We start from the raw sequence: 20,013 nt of genomic DNA, 5'->3' as shown, positions 1-20,013 counted from the left end.
ATTTAAAAGTGCCTGGTTTGCTTTTAGAACTATACGTAAACTATTAACAGTAATTTTCGAAAAAGAATTTTAACAATTTTTTGACAGATGAAAATACTCTAAAATAAGGTTATTCTTTGTTGTAGTTAGCTAATTCTTTTTCTTTTTAAGTTTACGTTCTATTTAATAATAATTCGTGATTGTTTTGATTCGTGATTCGTGAAAAATATTGACGAAGAACAGCACTAATATCCGGTCACCAAAAAAATTTAGACAAACATTTTCTTTTAAATACATAGAAGATATATGATATTACAAAATCAAATCGCTTTTCAATATTTATATAATCATCCTACAGAAATACTCCTTTCATAATTTAAAAAGGAGTCGCAATTTAATTACAATGAAATTTATTCTCTGTCACAAAGTTATTCCTTTTAGTTACATTTGTTAAAAGTGAAAATCAAAACATTAATTTTTTTATATGTTTTTACACTTCATTTCCCAAGTAAATCATCATTGTTTGTATAAATTAACATGTAAATAAAAACGTTTGTTTTCTGCCGACAAACTGCTTTAGATCAATATTTGCGAAACATAACAAAAGATGGCGCTAAATATGATTATTTTACCCCACCAATCTACATTCGTAGAGAATCGCAGTTAATTTTAGTAACATTTGACACGTGCTTCTTCAGTCTTGAGTGAACACCGGTATAATTGTCTGCTGAAATTTTGGCAAAGGTAAGGTAAGATAATTTTATTATTAAAACTTTGACGATTTTTCATATGATATTTCATATTTACACTGTTTATTTTGCATATACTTCCTATTTATTTAAAATATATAGTTGTAATTAAAACAGTACGGTAATTTTGGAAGCCATTCCAAACTATCAGTAGAACTTTAGGGGTAGACATGAAAACTGATTTTTAATTTAGATTTTTTTGTTATATTACTAAATCGCGAAGAGTTTGAAGAAATATCTATAAAGTGTATTGTTTTATGTTAAAAGAATTATCGACAATCGTTTAAATAGCAGGTACCTATTGTGATTAAAAATTTTTGAAATACATATTAACCCTACGTCACATTAGAATATTTGATTGAGTACTCTATTATACTTTTTATGAAAAGATCGCGGTAGAAAGATTAATTTAACATGATGTAATCTTGTCAGTTATGTGCTGCATATATTCTATGGTTTAAATTGTTTCTGTAATATGCAATATCTTATTAATGTAATGTAGCAGGTTCCAACTGGTATTTCATTCTTTAAGACAAAATATTATAACTACAGTAAGGAGGAAGATTCTAGATAGTTTTGCAAAAATGTATAATGTGCATATGTTGTGAGATTTACGAAAACTTGTATTAATTTGAGAATGACGGTTTTTAATATAAAAATTCCCGCTAAACAAGTATTTATTTTTTAGACAAATTATTTTAAATACAGTCCCCTTAGGGACAAAATTAATTTTGTCAAAAATGTGTGTAATGAGCATACGTAGTAGGGTATTCTAAAACTTATGTTAATTCGGACATGTTTTTAAAATGGCGGAATTGATCACTAAAGTTACAAGAAGTTATTAAATTTATACACTGCCAAAAATCGGCTTAAATACTCCGGCCGGACTCTTGATAGAGATTGGATTTAAAACATTTAGTGAATTGCTATTATAATGTTAAATATTTACTTTCTTTAAAAAATTACACATTTTCATTATTCAATTCAGTGTTTGAAAGTGTGCGTATTGGAATTTTCTATGCAAATGCCAAAAATCACATTGCCTTTTCGGATCATTTTTAATAAACAGTGTCTTATTGAAAATACATTGTGTGCATACAAGAATGTATAACACTTAATTTTTTCGATGTTATCTCCTGTATTGTTCCATTTTGTCTAGTCTGTCAATTTTAAGGGCTTGATACATAAACGCTCGAACTATTACCGTCTAAGAGCGCGTAACGCTGACATTTAGACCACTGGAAACGTACCATTTGCTAAATTTAGTACGCACATTCTATTGCAAGACAATTCTTTCGATAATATCGATTGTATTTTCGCCTTCTAAGGTTTGATATAAGGAACAGTTTGTTATAGCGGAATGTCTTACTTGCATCATTTAAATAAATTACCCTATTTTTATGCAATAAAAGCGACGCCACTTTTATTTAAAAATAATGACGCAAATGTCTTAATATGTTTGTGTTATTTTGTGTTATTCGAGTTGTTTTGAAAATGAACATGACTATAATTGTTAATATATTGTTAACTTGGATTCATTTAATGTGAAAAGCAATATTGTTTTGATTGTTGTTGCATCATAACGAAACTGATCAGTAATTTGTATAGTGAAATAAAATTTTTAAATTTAGAATTTATACCTTTAAAATTTTACATTCATATTTTATTTGTTTTCGTCTGTGTACATGATTTTTATTATCTTTGTAATTCAGTAAAATTTAACTGAATTCCTTAGTCGATAAACAGACAGATAAGCTTTCTTTATTATCTTTTAAACATGTTCGTTTTTTTTGTCGCTTTTCTGTAGATATTAATAAAAGATTTTCTCCTATATTTTGACTCGTCACGATATCTCTGGAACTGTACGACTTAAATACTTGTAACTTAGTTAGGAGTATTGCTTTCGCTGAACAGAAGCCAGCTGTGAATAGATTTTACTAAATTCTACCGACGAGGTGTTGAGAGGCCTTCATTAAACTCACGAAAGAGGCGTGGGACAGTACTATATGAACATTACAAGGACACGTCAATGATATTTCTTGTTACATTCTCGAAATGACTATAAAGAATGAGACAAGAAGTTTGTGAACGTATTTAAATATTTTTGTATTTTTTTTTTAATTTTGATTTGTGGTTTTAGGAATATGTCGGTAGGTTACGAGGCATTAGATCCCGCTTACGCGGAGAGATGTAACAACGCTACACTGTACTCCGACCGCGTGGGCTTTATCAAAAACCTCGTCGAAGATGTAATTGTCTTAGCAAATGGAGACAACTGGTTAGAATCGTTCGAAGGTGTCGCGGAGGATAACAAAGTAAAAGCGGTATTGGAAAATGAAACGGTATGTACTGCAGTACAAGTTTAAAATAAATAATAAGATAAAGGTATTCAACACGTCAAGTTACATAAGGATTCATCATCATGTGGGCCTGTCCAAAGGTGACTTCCCGCGACATGTGGATTATGAAAGAGTTTGATTTTTCTTTTTCCTTTTTAGCCTATGGACGCCCACTGCAAGACAATAGGCTTCACCCAAAGATCCTTGAAGTCTTGCTCTGCCCATATCCAGCTACTTAGTAGGGGCCTACCCTCGCCTAAGTCTAATTACCTCGGTTTTTCTGTTATCTCAGTAAATTTAAAATAGGTTATGCTTTTTATCATCATCACCATAATTTACAGACTGCTGCATCCGGCGTCTTCCTTAACAAGGTCTGACCACCTTGTGGTTGAATATATTACGCTGCGCTTGCAGGTCTGTGGTCTTCACTCCAGGACTTTAAGGTTCAGTGGCCATTTGTTCTGCGCATTATCTGCGGATCATGTCGGTCTGATCTCGCAGAGAAATCCTGAGCATAACATTCCACATAGATTCGTTGAGCGCTGATCCCGTTGTTACTGATAAAAATATGTAGTATAACAAGGATTTAAAAAATCCTTATTGTTTTAGATGATGGAGGCTTTAAAGGAAGTGTTTTCTCGGATCGAACCACTTTATCGTGGCAAAGACGGAAAGATTTCAAACGAAAGTCGAAAATCCGCCGAGTTTGCTTTGAAAAACGGTGACCTCAAGCAAGCTCTGGCTTTGGCAAGCCAAGCCGTTTTAAGGTCCCCTATGAGAGGTGATATTTTAATTCGTTGTAGTATTTTTATAGTTATTGTATATTAGTCTATATTACTATGAAATTATCGACATCCTTTCGTATGAATTAGTATGTATGTAAGAATGTAGGTACATAATAATACAGTATAGTAGAATGTATGATTTTTTATATAAACATAAGTTAAAATTATTAGAAAATCGATTTGTTTATATATTTGTATAGCTGAAAAAATCAGTAAATATGTAACAAGTTAAGATAGGCTAGGTTAAAATTTTTAGCGCTACCGAAACCGCTGTAACTGTTCCGTTCCATCAGTCCATTGTAAAAACTCGTGAACTTTTACACTCACCCCCCCCCTCCCCCCTTCCTTAACTTCGCCGAACTTTCATAAAGCGCGATAAAGCGGTTGTAGTAGCATTGTTTAATATTTAACGGCAAATTAACTACATTACACCATAAAAGACCTGCTGACTATCTTCGTATAATCATAATAGGTATATAATGAAGTTTTTTGAACTTTCAGAACAAGAAGTGTCAGTTGATAGGGGTGTGTCTTTAGCTCATGCCTTATGGGAGCGATCTGAAATATTAATGAAACTAAATAGATATTCAGCTGCACTGGAAGATTTAAAATTGGCTTTAAAAGAGCATTTACCTGCAAAGATGCGTGCACAATACTACTGTCGTCTAGGTCATTGTTATAAAGGTAATTATTTAATTTCTATCTGTAATTAGCAATATATTTTATACTTATTGAACACATTTCTAAAATTGGTAGCAACAATATTGGTATTATAGTGTTGTATACGTGGTGATTGATTAATCTTTGTGAGTGTAAAATCTTTAAAGTCGTGAATGTATAGATCATTAGCTATATGCTATTCAAAAATCAATGGTTTCAGAAATAATAAATAGCGTAATGATAGTAAAATAAAGCAGTTTAATACAGATGATATATAAATGATTATGTTTTGAATATATTTATAAACATATAACTCGTGCATTATTTTAATTGGCAATATGTCATTAGTCCTTAATTATACATGTTCATTTAAAAAGTATAAACATTTTTATATGATATTTAAAGAATTTTAAACACGTTACCTATGTCTGAATGTGTTAAATAGATTCATATAAGTAGAGAATGAATTCTCGTGAAAACTTTAAACATTGAGGGATTTCCAAATACAACTACAAAACAACCTTGCTATATCCATGCAATGTCATGCCATTGTGTAGTTAATCCATGAATGTGTAACAAATTTGTTTATATAGTCAATTGAATAAACTATAAATTGATTTTTATAAAATATTCTGGTTGCTCAAGGTGCGGGAGAGTTATTGAAAGCAAAAGTATCTTATGAAATAGCTGAGAAGTTGCTATCGAAAGATAATGAAGAAAAAATGAAAGTGCAACAAGATATTAGAGCTGTAGAAAATTTAATGGATCCGCAACAACCTCCTAATGAGCCAGGTAAATTTAAATAATATTTAAACGTAAAAAAAATAGGTAGGAGTAAATTCTTAGTGAATTTGTATGCAATGAACGGCAGGTGCGTGTGGTATAACATCTAAATCTCTACAATATGTCGAAAAATCAAGAACGAACAGAATTAATTTCTAGAACAAGTTTATAACAGCATTGGCAGAATCAACCAAAATTTTGTCAGGTAGGAATAAGAGTGGTCAGTGATGGTAAACGCCAATGCAATGCAATGCAAGGCTTTCCTAAAACTACTAGAGTCGTCAGCCCCGAGAACCGCATTTAACCTTTATCAGGCAGAGCACACTGGCAGGACATCTTTAGTCGTTCCTTCTTAATGGCGATTAAATTGAAAACCAGGAATGGTTGATGCCGTGTGTATTATACATGTATTACTTATATAGTTGATTCGAAGAAGCTGCACAAAGCTTTTATTGGCTAGCCGCGTAACATCGTATAGTTCAAACTAAGTTTAAGGGTATAAAGAAGTTTCCATGCAATGACCAATCAAATAGGTACCCACAGACGATTTATTGAATAAAATTCATGTGTTTTATGTACAACATCGTCGTGTCAACGCATAGACGCTCGTTACAAGGCATAGATTTCCCCCCTGATTGCCATTTCGCGCGACATTTTTAAGTCAAATAAGTATGTCGACAGTTCCCCTAGACATACTTTGTTCACTGAAGGGTATTCAAAAAAAATGATCAATCTGTAGCATTGAGAACACATCCCATTAGTTTGTAAATTTATCTTATAATGTATAAGTTATTGAATAAATAAATCTTTGATGCAACCGTTATAATCAACCTTTTTTTCATAGGTTCAGAAGCAGGTGCTAGTGGCTACAATAAAATAGGTAATGATTTCTTTGTCTTTTTAGCAATGGCTCCAATTATAATTGATTAAATATGAACGTTTGTATGTATATGTGTAAATGTGTTATATGTGTAAATTTCAATATTATTTCGTTTAAACACGTTGCAGTGTTACAAGCAGATATGTAATTCAAATAAAATGTTATTCATTACCATTATCATTTCAGTCGTAAGACGTCCAATGAGTAGACTAGACACAGTTCTTATAGCTTAAGCTACGTTTGCCGGTGACCTGCCCACTGCAATTTCTACTTGCCGATCCGCTCGGCCATGTCGGTTATTTTAGGTCATACGATTTAATCTTGCAGAGTAATCCCTTTCATGTTATATGTCAATAAGAAAACTCAAATACGTAGGCTGAACGTTGAGCATAACTGGACCAAGTGGCAGCGCCTACATCCATCGCTAAGCAATGTCTCTTAAATATTTCTATTTCGATTCGCAGGCGCTTTAGATGATAAAAATATACTACTTCAATATTTAAAATCCTGAATTTAATCAACTCTTTAGTGTCGTTGCATTAACGTCATGATTGTACGTAGTCGTATCTTAAATACTTTCACAAGTGTAAATACCTGTGATATCATAACTAACGTGTTTTTAAAATACTTTATTAGAATAGTTATCAATATAAATAATCAAAATTTATTCAATCTATTTGATAACTGTTGGTGTCTTGACGGATCTTTTCCAACCTGTTATTGTGAACGATTGAGATGCCATGGTACCTTTTAATAGAGCCTTTAACAAATCTTGGCGTAATATTTTTTTTGAAAATTAAAGAAAACTAGTTTTAAAGCCTTAGTGTTAAAAAATTCAATTATTAATACACCTATTTAAAAGTCGAATGCGTTAAAAAGGTTTTTTTTTTTCAAATACATTTTTATAGCCAGTGACAATATTTCAGCACCGACTATGTATGTAGTTCGTTCGTGTTATTAATGCAAATCAATATTAATAAAGTCGATTAAAACCATTTGATAGGAGGCACGGCTAAGCCGGTGGATAGTGACAAAAATTCTTGACGCGGAAGGACTTTACAGGGTTATTGGTTATATGCGTAAAAACGTTAAACGTAACTGTATAACGTGATTGCTCTGAAATATGAAATATTTCTAATAGAATGCAACAGAGTTATAACTTCTAGCAGTACAAAGTCTGCAGCGCCAGATAGTGTACAATAATTAATTTTAATGTGTGTAAACGCCTTTTCTTACTTTATTCTAATGATCATATCGGCCTTAGGTACACTACTTGACTTATATATCTCTTCCATAGATTTCTAATAATGCCCATAGGTAGCGGCGTACATCCATCTTCTAATGACTTGTCGAATGACAAGTCATCATTCCACCTTGTGGGCAGACGCCCCACGCTGCGCTGTTTCTGAACTTTAACGCCTTAAGGTTCTGCAAATGATATGCAATCTTACAATTACGTTATTATTTTGAAAGCCATTTTTGGATAGAGTGTACCATAAATTAATTGAAGCGCCAATGAGATAAATTTACTACTTTAAAACTTTCGCATATATAATATTAATATTTTGAATGAATTTGTTCAGGCATTTCACTAACAGAAGGACCTCATTCAACCATGCCGTCTTTATCGCGATTACTTAGAATAAATGAAGACCCAATAAAGGTAATATAGACAATTTAAAAGATTTTTTTTTAAATACGCTATTCGATATATAATTCTGAATTATATTTTAAGGGTCGATTTGCTGTGGCCAATGAACCAGTTAAAACTGGGGACGTGGTTCTGGTTGAGAAACCTTACGCGGCGTGTCTTGCGCCGGATTTTTATGGCACTCATTGCCTGCACTGTTTTAAAAGGTAAAATACTTCATCAACTTTTCAGCAATAACACCACTGCTGGACATAGAACTCCCATATTTCCTGGAGGACTCTTCGTTTAACTTCACCTTGTGGGTGGACGTCCAACACTGGGCGTGTCGGTTCATGGTATCTAAATATTGTTATTAATACAAAATGTTACATAAACTAATAATTTGTTTACATTATCCAATATAGGTTGGAAGATTGTTATGACACAGCTCCCGTATGGTGTCCGAAATGTTCAGGAGTCGCTTTCTGCAGCGTCGACTGCAAGGATAAAGCCATACCAACATACCATACATATGAGTGTCCGTTTCTGAATTTATTTATTGGTAAGTGTTTTTGTAAATTTACTTATTATTACATGTTACTATCTACATAGACTCGTTTACAGTAACCTCTCGCATGCATTATGGTAAGAATATTGAGCCGAATTTGATGGGAATTTGAATCACATTGAGCTCCCCCGTAATGGCATCCTTAAAATTACGAGAATTCGAAACGCACCATGACCCTCGAAGACCCCACTACAAACTCGGCCGAGATTATTTTGTTCCATTTTTACATTACCCTTGTTATAACTTAAAAATCCTTGAAATTACAGTGAAGTTATTTTTTGTATTTTTTTTTTTTTAATCTAAATCGTCGTTTCAGCCGTATAACGTCTTTTGCTTGGTATATGCCTATCTGCTCGATAGATTTCCAATGGGAAATGATAATTCAGAGACATTGTTAATTATGTTAGGGGAACCTGAAAGTAATGACGCTTTCTTAAGTTATATTCACACGACTACATTTTTAACAAGTTTATATTTCTAATCAAAAATATATTAACCTTCGTTATAAACAACTTTTTGCCATCTTGTATAGAAATTTTCAATGCCGGAGCGGTAAAAATGAAACGGGCTTCTGTAAAATATGTAGACAGAAAAGACATTACTTTCCGATCATCCTAATATTTTTTCTTGAGTCTCGAATACAAATTCAATACAATTATTTTTAATTAATTTTATATTTTTTTATTTTCGTTTTAACAATAAATATATTGTCATTATTAATAATCTCTATTGATTTATTTCGAAATCCATTCACTCCGCAAAGAGCAGAGTACGTTAAAGAAAAAAAAATCTATTTAATCTGTTATAGGTTCCGGCATGTCTATGCTATGTCATCTAGCGCTACGGATGATCACTCAAGTAGACCTCAAAACCAACGTATCTATTCACTCTAAATATTTATTAAACTCTACTAATCCCGTTGAAAATCCTTCATCCAATAACGTGGAAACGGTCCCGAAAGGTCCAAGAGTCAGAAGTCGTATAAGCAGACTGGAGCGATTTCAATTAGGGATGGACGTACTTAACAACAATAGTCCCTTCGATAATAACATGACATTTGAATTAAATAATAGACAAGAAAGAATTCAAGACCAATCAATAAATAATGCTAGTCAAGTGTACACACTATGTACTCATTCGGCACAAAGAAAAGGGGTCGATTATTTGAAGAGGATCGTGTTGGCGATGTTTCTTACAGAATGTTTGAAAAAAAGCAATTTCTTTATTGATTGCCAGGCGGATGAGCTACAGAATAGTAAGTTTTACTGTAATAATTTTATTAGTAACTAGCTGTCATCGTTTCAGCTATAAAAGGTCCACTGAACATAGGCCGCCCCCCCGAAATTTCCAGTTGAATCAGTCTTCCGCTGATCATAATAAGGTCATCCGTTCCGTGTTGTTGTGAAGTGATATTCATTGCCTGAATGAGCTGAGAGACGGAAAGTCGTCTTTGATGAGAAGCATACGCGATATTCATAATAGTTCTGCCTCTTCTTCTTTTCAACCGATATACGCCCAATGTACGTCTTAGGCTTTCCCCAAAGATCGCCATGATGATCTATCTTGTAATGTTCGCATTCACATACTTTCCTCGACCATAACTCCAGAACCATTCGACCCCAGCTATCAGTCTAACCAACAATTTGTCCCGCTTTCTGCAAATTCATACGAGCAATTAAATTTTTATTAAATTAAAAATAGTTAAAATTTTAAATACATGTTTTTTATTTCTAGATGAGATAGCTATCTGCGAATTGTTAGTACGTAATCTACTACTGCTTCAATTCAACGCACATGAGATCTATGAGACGGTCCGCGGTAAACATATGTTCTCGGGTTCCAAGCCATTGTCTACAGCCATCGGTGTATATCCGACAGGTGCCCTATTTAACCATGAGTGTTGTCCAGCGGTAGCTAGGTGAGTTGTTTTTCTCTTAATAAATATCACACAATCGGGTCTCCAGTCTAAGCCATATGTTTCCAACCTTTAACGGACGATCATCTCCTTTCTTAGGATAAAAAATACTACTTTCACTAATATAAAATAATAATTTATTTCGATTTATATTTGTATATTGTTTAATAATCACAAATTGAAGCCAATTTTTTTCTTAAATATTTTATAAATAAATTAGTACAATAGTCGATTTGTATGGAAACGGGAAGAGCGAATAGTGTATAAGATATTTATATTGCACGCGGTAATTTAACTTATAATAAATACATGATGTTTTATTTTGCAATCACTTGTGATAAATAATCACTGTTTGCTTTTAAAGTTTCGCAGTCGCTACAGATAGCAGACATACACATTTAATCGTATTTTCAGTCAATATATGCCCATTGCAAGTTGCGTAAAATAATACAGTATGAAAATAATATTTATAATAAAAAAAACAGCTTGCGTTCGTTTCAACTGCATTTGGCATTCATTTAACGAATATATTTTTGAAATGACATATTAAAATATATCGCGCTTTTTCGTATGAAAACGGACAGTTTTCCAGATATTTTTAATATTCATAAAATTTAAATTCGTTGGACATTTGGTACTGCTTTAAATATGCTTTATTTGCATCGTGCGTTTTGTATAAATTTGTCAGTGTCATCATATTCGTATATAAAATTCTAAGGTTAATTATTATTTGGCGACTAAAATATTTCGAATAAACAATTCGTGTAAATGACCTAGTAACACAAACGAATACCATATACATAAAGGTTTCTCCTGTAGATTTCAAAGATGGTTAGGAGCAGCAGGTCTTACGTTTAGTCGATAGACGCCCAATAAAAGGCACAGACCAACGTCCGAAAATTCTTTAAGGCTTGCTCAGACACTTATTTTTAGTCGGTCTCTTCTCGCCGAAACGCTCTTATAGCGAGTGCTTCTCTTAACCCCCCCCCCCCGTACTTTAGCAAAGGCCAAGAGATCTCCCAAAGATATACTCCTCACGCCCATCACAGGGTTCCCACCGAACACGGACCACTTCACTTGCGCCACTCCGCACAGTATATCGCGTCATTCACAATAGAACAAAACACTACTCATCACACCACAACACCTGTTCTTAGGGCGGCCCGTTAACCTTACAGCGAACAGCGTGAGCGGACCGATGTTGGATCCGATCTATCCTTGGCTCGCCTGTGGTCCACGCTGCCGTCCCAAGCCGTATCCACAACATCAAAACTACACAGCTCTACTCGTGTAGAGCGGTTTACAACGTGCGAACGTCACCGTACAACTGGAATGCATCTGTTCAGCTTCTGTTTAATTTTTAAGAACACAGACACTTTCGCAGTTGAACTCAGTTCCGATGAAACTGTGAAAGCCCCCGAGCTAACGGCGTCAACTTCAAACGAAATTAAATCGCAGACTCCCCGCGCCGCATATAACAGCTCGTGGTTGACACTCAAGAATCTTTCTGCCCCTATGTTTCATTACATTACAAAAGCATGTTTTCATTATAATACACACTCGTGTAAACAAACTGTAAACAATTTCGAACGTTTGTCTTTAATATATCCCAGGTTTAAATCTTGTTCCAGACAGCTTGAACAATTTAATTCAATTTGGAACTCACGAGGATGATCTCTTCTTTGCACTACAGGCTCTCTTTAAATGACGTACTTTTATAAACAAAATACAATAGCAAACGTTAGGTATCAAACATTTCACGGTATATATTTTACAAATTTAAATTGAGAACGTTTTCATTTTAAATTTATAACAATAAAACTTTTGCGGAATACATATTCAAAAATTAAATTCACTTTATATTTGTATGTACGTAAAAATTATAAAACAAAACTATTAATTAAATTACAAATAATAAATTGTTCAAGCAATATAATTTACATATATTTATTTATTTTATTTATTTAATATTCTTCATGGTACACGATAAGATACATAATATACAGATACAATAATATACAGAAAAATACAGTGGGCGGTCTTATCGCACAAGGCAATCAATCATATATTTTAATGTTTATTTATTTAAAGGCTAAAGGATAGTCAAATCAAGTTTTCACTCTTAGCGGTAGAGGACCTGCGATCATACGTCGCGGGTTCTATTCTCGAGTTATAATCTTATATGTAATTCACACTTGGTGCATTAATTATGTTTGCCACTATTCAAAAGCCAGAGGATGGGCAGCAGTATACTGTCTACCATCACACCGCACTGCGATCGCCAACCCGCCGCCATCATATCCCTCACAGAGAAATATCTTTAGGAGAGGCTTCTATACTTTGCGTCTATGACTTGAAACGACAACAATGACTTTAGTCTTATAGATATTATAAACAGGAACAAGTAATACCGCGCTAATTAGATCATTTACTATTTCAATTAGAAGTTAAAACCAATAACAGACATTTACAAAACAAAGCTGTAACGACAATAATTATACAAGGATACGGCGACCCGGCGACCCGGCGATAAATATTGCACATCGGCCTTTGGAAAGAGATAATCGGATATTTTCGCTTCTTGGAGCGTTATCTCTGTCGCACGAAATACAAACAATCTGGTATCTATTAGGAGCTGTTAAAACAAGTATCATTTGCTTCTTTTGATATTAATTATTTTTATTCTTTGTACAAAATACACCAATTTTTCTATAAGTGTGGCTTAAGGTTGGTTTGTAAAGTAAAATAAAAAAAAACATGTTCACATAATGTTAACGTATTTAATTATTTAGGAAAATTACAACTGTACATAATAAACAGCTTTATACCTATTGTTAAATGAGACATTGTAATAAAACTCTCTCTTTGATAGCACAAGTAGTGAATGGAAGTAACAGAATTAGAATTACTATTATTTTTATTACATAGTGTTTTCAAAAGTTAAACACCTAATAACTTTTACGCCGCCGACAACTTCGTAAGCGGATGTATTTATATTATGAAAGCTTTCACTTTAACAATACAATATTTTTATATTATAGTGTATAGTGTAGCATATGGTAGTATTTTTAATTTATGTTTAATAAAATATTTTTAGATTTTATGACGGAAAGAATATTGTTCTCCGTGCTGTACGTCCGCTCGCTCCAGGCCAAATGGTTTCGGAGAACTACGGGCCGCATTTCATGGTAAAGAACCTGGAAGAACGTCAACGAAGTCTTGATTCTAGATACTGGTTCAGATGCGATTGCACGGCATGCAAGGAAAACTGGCCAACGCTCAAGCAAATGACAACAAAGCCGCCGTTTCTAAGGTAGTGTTTTTGAGATTATTTTCTATTATTATTTGTTTTGCCAAGGGAGGGTGTTTTTTTGTTATTTATTTTCTCCATACTTTAATTGAGCGCCAACTGTTAGGTAGGCAATTACTTCATAGTATTTTATAAGACAGTTTTATACCTCGCTCTCATTCTCTCTCTCTGTCTCTCATATGTGTGTGAGTGTGTGTATCGGGTATTAATGCTTAATAAAGTATCAATAGATTATTATTCAAAGATCGTATATAGACAGCTTCATTAACTTACTAATAAATTAATTAAATAAATTATATTCGAAGTATCTACAGAGCTATATGTACAAAAAGGTATACTATCTATACTTTAGTATCGCACATCATGCAGAAAAATTAGACTTTCAGTATTGTGAAACGTTGTCTTTTTCGACGCTTAATGGAGTAGTCAAAATCAATCGTGTTAATGAAAACTGGCCAAATCATATGCCTGTAGTTATTCGTCTCACTCGTATATAAATATTATTTTTCTATTTATTATCAAATTGACAAAAGGACATAGAACAAATAGGCTCCAACGATTTTTTTAAGGATATCCATATTTATAGGCTTACCATGTAAATAAGTATAAAAATGTATTACAGATGCCCAAACACATCGTGCTCTTCGAAGTTTTTAGGTCATATCAAAAGAATACCGAACAAATGCAACATATGCTCGGAGCCAATTGATGAGAAACTGGTTCAAATTAATTTGAAAATAGTGGAGACATGCTTAGCGAAATACGTAGTGAGTATTGTTATTTTTTTTTAATTGTCCTACTTTTTATTATTGATACTATTTCCCCCAGACATTACCATTACCTTTGTTATTTTAATTAACATTTCCATTTCTTTTTACTCTTCTGTGTTCACTTGTATTAGAGCTAAGTTACTTAAACAATTTTAACTTATTTTTACTTATTTTAGTGCCCTTTGCGTTTGCTTTTTAAACATTATTATAGTTTTTTTTTATTTATCACAACGCCCTAGCAATGTCCAGTGTTTAACATTACAGTTTGTAATTATCATTTTTGTAGAACAAAGTGTTGGCCTTAGTATTAGGATGTCTATTGTTTTGAACTTAATATATTTACATGGAGATTGGTGATGGGTGTAAAAAAAATATTTGTTCGCAAAGATATTTAAGCAATTGCACTTTTTTTTACTATGCACTATTTCTATTGCTATGCGACTGACTAACAACTTCTTGCAGTAGAGTCTGCTGGGACAGATAATATAAACAGTATATACTATATTGTTACAAGTATTTATTATTATTTTAAATATGGAACAGAAGGAAATACGCTTTTAGAAACTATCACCCGTACATGTATTTGTTTCTCAAAAATCAGCCCACAGGCAAAGACGACGGTAGCATTACTGAAGACGCCCGCATTCGAATTCAAATCTTCGTTCGAATTTGAATTCGAATGCGCATGAATTATTTAAAAAAAATTATTGCCATAGTGGCCAGTTATACAAAGCTTACTTACATGGACGCTACACACAACTACTGCCCTTGCGATTTTTTAATCGACAATTTGATTTCATGCCGCGCTGGAATTGTTTGTCTTTTTTTTTTATAAATACTATGTTTAAATTATAAAGAAATTTTAAAAAAGATGAACGAAATCGGTAAAGTCTGTCTCACGCTATAGCCTAACCATATTAATTTACTGCAAATGGTTATTAAAATTTGTCCGAAATATATTTTCCTTTATAATACATGAGTTAATAATACCGATTTAATATATGGCGGTCAAAGGTGCTTTTCTTATATAGCTACAAATTATATTATTTTTTATTTCGCCCCTCTTCGTATTCAAACTTCTTAGTATTGACTTAGTTAAAACTGTTATGTTAAAATATCTAGCGATATTATTATACGGTGTAACACGAGCATTCAGGCATGGAAAATTGATAAATTATTCAAACTAAACAAGTTGTATAATTTTTAACCTTTATGAAGATTTACGACTATTGTATTTTGCAACGATAACAAAATTATTACTTACTACTTACATGAGTAACAGCAATCTGCACGATTGCTGTTACTCATGTTCTGCTCAAGTTCCTCTTTCGGGATCCCTTCTATTCATTCCATGAGGTGCGAGTGACGTCATCGGCATTTCCCTGTACATTTCCAATAGAACCGGACAAAAGTGGGCTGCATCCACCGTCTTTCGACGAAGAATGTATCTCCCACGCTTCGCTTGCTAGTCCGTAGTCTTAACAATAAGGCTTCGTCGGTCTGCCCACCTGCCAATTCAACTTTCTAATTCCCTAGGCTTTATCGCTTCTTTTCAATCGTCTACTGTTTTCTAGGTGTAGTGTAATGAATTTCAATTATTCCTAAAAGTATCACAAAGAGAGATAACCCGACCATATAATCAACACTCTTTGTCAGAAGCTAATTTCTATTCAGTTAACACTACGTCTCCTGTTAGTTTGAAAGCTGAATAATTAATGAACACCGCCACTGTTAGGTCAGCTTTCACTTCAAAATTGCTATGTAATACAGCGGACATTTTATCCATTCAGAAATAATCCAGAAAACCTGAAATTATTTTGTTAACATTTTGGGTGTGATCTTCAAACTTTTAATTAATTCAACTGTTAAAAATACAAACTATTTATTCATTATTTTCATTTACATATATATGTTTTATGTAATTATGGCTGTCAAAGCCTTCATACTGTTATTTATAATCAATTTAAGAAAAATATCAGTGTGCACAAGGTTGTGGCTGGAAGCTTATCTTTAGCTTGTCGAACTTTTCACCAAACGCTTATAAAATTAATAACTGTTTTACAATTTTTTACGACTTTAGAATACATCGACGAGTAATGTCTTTTGGTTATAATATAATAGATTTAAAAAAATATATCAAGCGAAATCTTTTATATAATTGTATTAGTGCTAAGGATTTAGTGATAACATAGCTAGGAAGTATATGAATTGTTTTTATTTGTAAAGTGGTCACAAAAATAACCCAACTGAACTTGTGGCTTTTTAAAGGACATTTAAAAACTTCGTCTTAATTTTAATTTGTAAGATAGGAAATACCTGTAATCACTATAAAATACTGTTGTATTCACAAGTCACCATAATCAATTATATTAATTAGATAATAATATGAGAATAAATACATAAATGCATTCTGTAATTGTAATTATAGATAAACTGATTACATATCTCCGATCTATTAATGTATTGACATGATCATCGTTCAATGACCCATACAGGAAGCAAGCTTAAATCTGTTAGATATATTAAATTATCTATTTGTATCTATAATTGAGTTCACTGGCCCACTTCATTGACGCTCCAATAAATCGCCTTGCACTTAATGACGTAATTGTATACGCGGAACAGCTTATCTACATTTAAATACGTAATGCTATTAAACGATTAAACAGTGTATACATCATAGAATTGGTTATTGTTTAATTAATCTGTTACATTATAGCTAACATTGCCTTACAGGGATATCATAGGTCTATGTCCAACAGTGAACTTGATACTGCTCTAATGGTACCATATGATAGGGTATCAATCTATATGAAAACTTTTAACTTTATGTAACATGCTATATCATCCCACCACCTGCTTCGCGAACTTAATGACCCCATCTACCCCCTTGCTGATAGAATCCGTTCTTAGCTGCCTTCTATTTTTAAAAAAAGAATATTGCTACTACATTTCAAGTGTCAAAGCCCTATGATTCTACAGATATCGTGATGAATCGGCGCTTAGATAATATATGCAAATAAGTAAGAAAAAGCACCAATATATAGTTACTTCCGCCACAACACAGATTGTGACATTACTCCTAAGGATGCTCCGTGGGAGGTGAAAGACGTGTTGGGTGATTTAACGGTGGTAGTTGTGTAATTCGCATTGTTTGCCGCATGCGCAAATATCGGCGGGCTGGCGGGCGGTGCATTTTATTGCACGACTATTGCTGCATGGTGGAAGTAGCTATATATTGGTCCTTTTCTTACTTAATATCGACTTTCGCAAAATAACGCCTGAATCCGTTAGATATATATACAAATCTCCTATATTTATAGAAATGTACAAAAAGTATACTATCAGCCTCAGATGTATAAATGTATGGCAAAACAATGTTTAAGTTTCGTCATCTCGTAACAAACCATATCTATTTAATAATTTATGTTTACGTATCCATCTATCTATACGTATCAAATTATTACTGAAATGCTAACAAAACTCTGTACAAACAACTTGAGGTACTTATTCCAATGGATTCATAATACAGGCAGCCATACATCTAAGATTAATATTACCTACGGTAATGTAATCCAATTCATATTTAATTTTCTCGTTAAAAACCTTACGAAGACTTCTTTATCTCCGTATTCCCGAAAGCGACCTTTTTATACGTTCCTCTTTTTCATGTACCTTCAATTTTCTATGTATTTATTAATGAAAACTTTAAATAATCATTGCAAGTATACTTTAATTTTTGTTTTACTTTAAAACTTTAATTAGTGTTTCAAACTATAGTTACCAAGAGCTAAACTACAGTAATAATGATACTTTTAATAAATTTAACTCGGACCCAATTTCACTATTATGGAATTTTCTTTTACCACTATTGATTTGTCTCTGAGAGATTCTGTATTACCAGATGTCATTTACCTGTTTCATTTCGTAAAATTAAAAATAAACGCAAGTAACTTATTTCAACATTATTAAATATAAAATAAAATAATTTAATTTTACACGAATTTAAAAACAAAGATAATGACCAAGGGAAAAACGTACACAATCTCGCTTTAAAAAAAATCAATACAATGTTTCTTACGCTTGTATCTTTATCTGCGGCCCAAAATAAAATATTAAAATAAAACATGTTATATAATAACACGGAAAATTTTTCAGGAAGGTGCAAAGCTAATTGAAGCGGAACGTCCTCAGGAAGCCATTGAGATAATTAGCGAAGCTGTCGATCTTTACCACGGAATCGCTTGTTTGCCACACCACGAGACGATTATAGCACAAGATTCACTACGATCCTGCTACGCTACCATGGGCAACGTCCATACTGTTTCTGAAGCATTACCACCGAAAGAATAAACATGCGCAAGTCATATTTTCTAAAGTCATTAAACAGTATTTTATGAAAGTCATAAAACTGATTATATTTTCCAAGTCATTAAACTTATTATATTTTCTGAAAGTCATTCAATTGGTTATATTTTCTAGAAGTCATGATAAAACTGATTGTATTATAAAAGTCATTAATATGATTATATTTTCTAAAAGTAGTAAGACTGATTGTATTTTGAGTCTTTAAACTGATTATATTTTCTAAAAGTTATAAAACTGTTTATATTTTCTAAAAGTCATAAAACTGATTGTATTTTGAAAGTCATTAAACTGATTATAGTTTCTGAAAGTCATTAAACTGATTATATTTTCTGAAAGTCATTAAATTGGTTATATTTTCCGAGTCATTAAAATGATTATATTTTCTAAAAGCCAAAAAAATGATTATATTTGACAAAAGTCATAAAATTGATAGTTTTCTAAAAACCATAAAATGGTTGTTTAAAAGCCATAAAGCTGGTTGTTTTCTAAAAGCCATGAAAATGGTTATATTGTTTATAAGTCATTAAATAATTATTTTATAAGAGCCATAAAAATGATTATATAAGCCATAAAACTTATTTTCTAAGAGACAAAAAGTTAATGTCTTAATTTTTTTTGTATTTCTTTTTATTACAAGACAAATAATTTGTTGTTATTATTTTGTAAATCCTATACAAAACTCCCCAATTGCAAAACAACTATCTGTCATTTTTTAATTGATATTTGAAACTTTTTTGACACTTTCTATTTTATGTATAAAAACCGAATATAAAAGATTTTAGTGAATACAGAAACAAAAGTAAAATGAATGTAAAATAAAAACATGTCAACGAATAATTATAAGTTGCGTAAGCTAGTTTAGATCTTTTATCATATTGGAGTTTATCGTTTCTTTGCTTCTATGTATAAGGAGGACGCCGAATGCTGTGAAACGGTTAATAAATAAGTGCAATTGCCTACCAACTATATTAGAATTACATATCGTAATTTTAAATACACAAATCGCTACTAATGGATATAAAAAACATGCACTAATCTCAGATATGCCTTTTTTATATTCTTGAAAATCACTAGAAGTTAATAAGATGACAAATCATTATATATACTATGCAATAGACGTCTACTCTTTCGGCTTCTATTGTTTCTGAAGATGTTAATGCTGTTAGCCCTAAGGCTTTTACAGCTTCATCGGTACAGAGTTCACGGAGCGGAAGGATCCGTAAACTAGATTTAAACTAGAAACTAAAAGCTGGGGAGGCGCCTACCAGTTGCACGGA

At 32.5% G+C, this 20,013-nt stretch overlaps 1 protein-coding gene across 1 annotated transcript; it reads left to right on the top strand.

Annotated features, from left to right (window-relative positions):
* Nucleotides 1-2,872: 2,872 nt before the first annotated feature.
* Smyd4-2 (SET and MYND domain containing, class 4, member 2) lies at nt 2,873-18,814 on the top strand. Its single transcript, XM_068762464.1, has 13 exons — nt 2,873-3,070; nt 3,677-3,848; nt 4,354-4,536; nt 5,158-5,304; nt 6,140-6,175; nt 7,759-7,838; nt 7,911-8,032; nt 8,231-8,367; nt 9,182-9,628; nt 10,108-10,291; nt 13,386-13,601; nt 14,221-14,365; nt 18,527-18,814. The coding sequence occupies exons 1-13, from the start codon at nt 2,873-2,875 to the stop codon at nt 18,719-18,721; spliced, it is 2,262 nt and encodes a 753-aa protein (XP_068618565.1). The 3' UTR covers nt 18,722-18,814.
* Nucleotides 18,815-20,013: the final 1,199 nt, after the last annotated feature.

The sequence above is a fragment of the Battus philenor genome, unplaced genomic scaffold (assembly GCF_028537555.1).
Source record: "Battus philenor isolate CCGP_79_NKW_IND1 unplaced genomic scaffold, ilBatPhil1.0.hap1 SCAF_1, whole genome shotgun sequence".
NCBI lineage: Eukaryota > Metazoa > Arthropoda > Insecta > Lepidoptera > Papilionidae > Battus > Battus philenor.
This window is presented reverse-complemented; position numbering and strand designations above follow the sequence as displayed.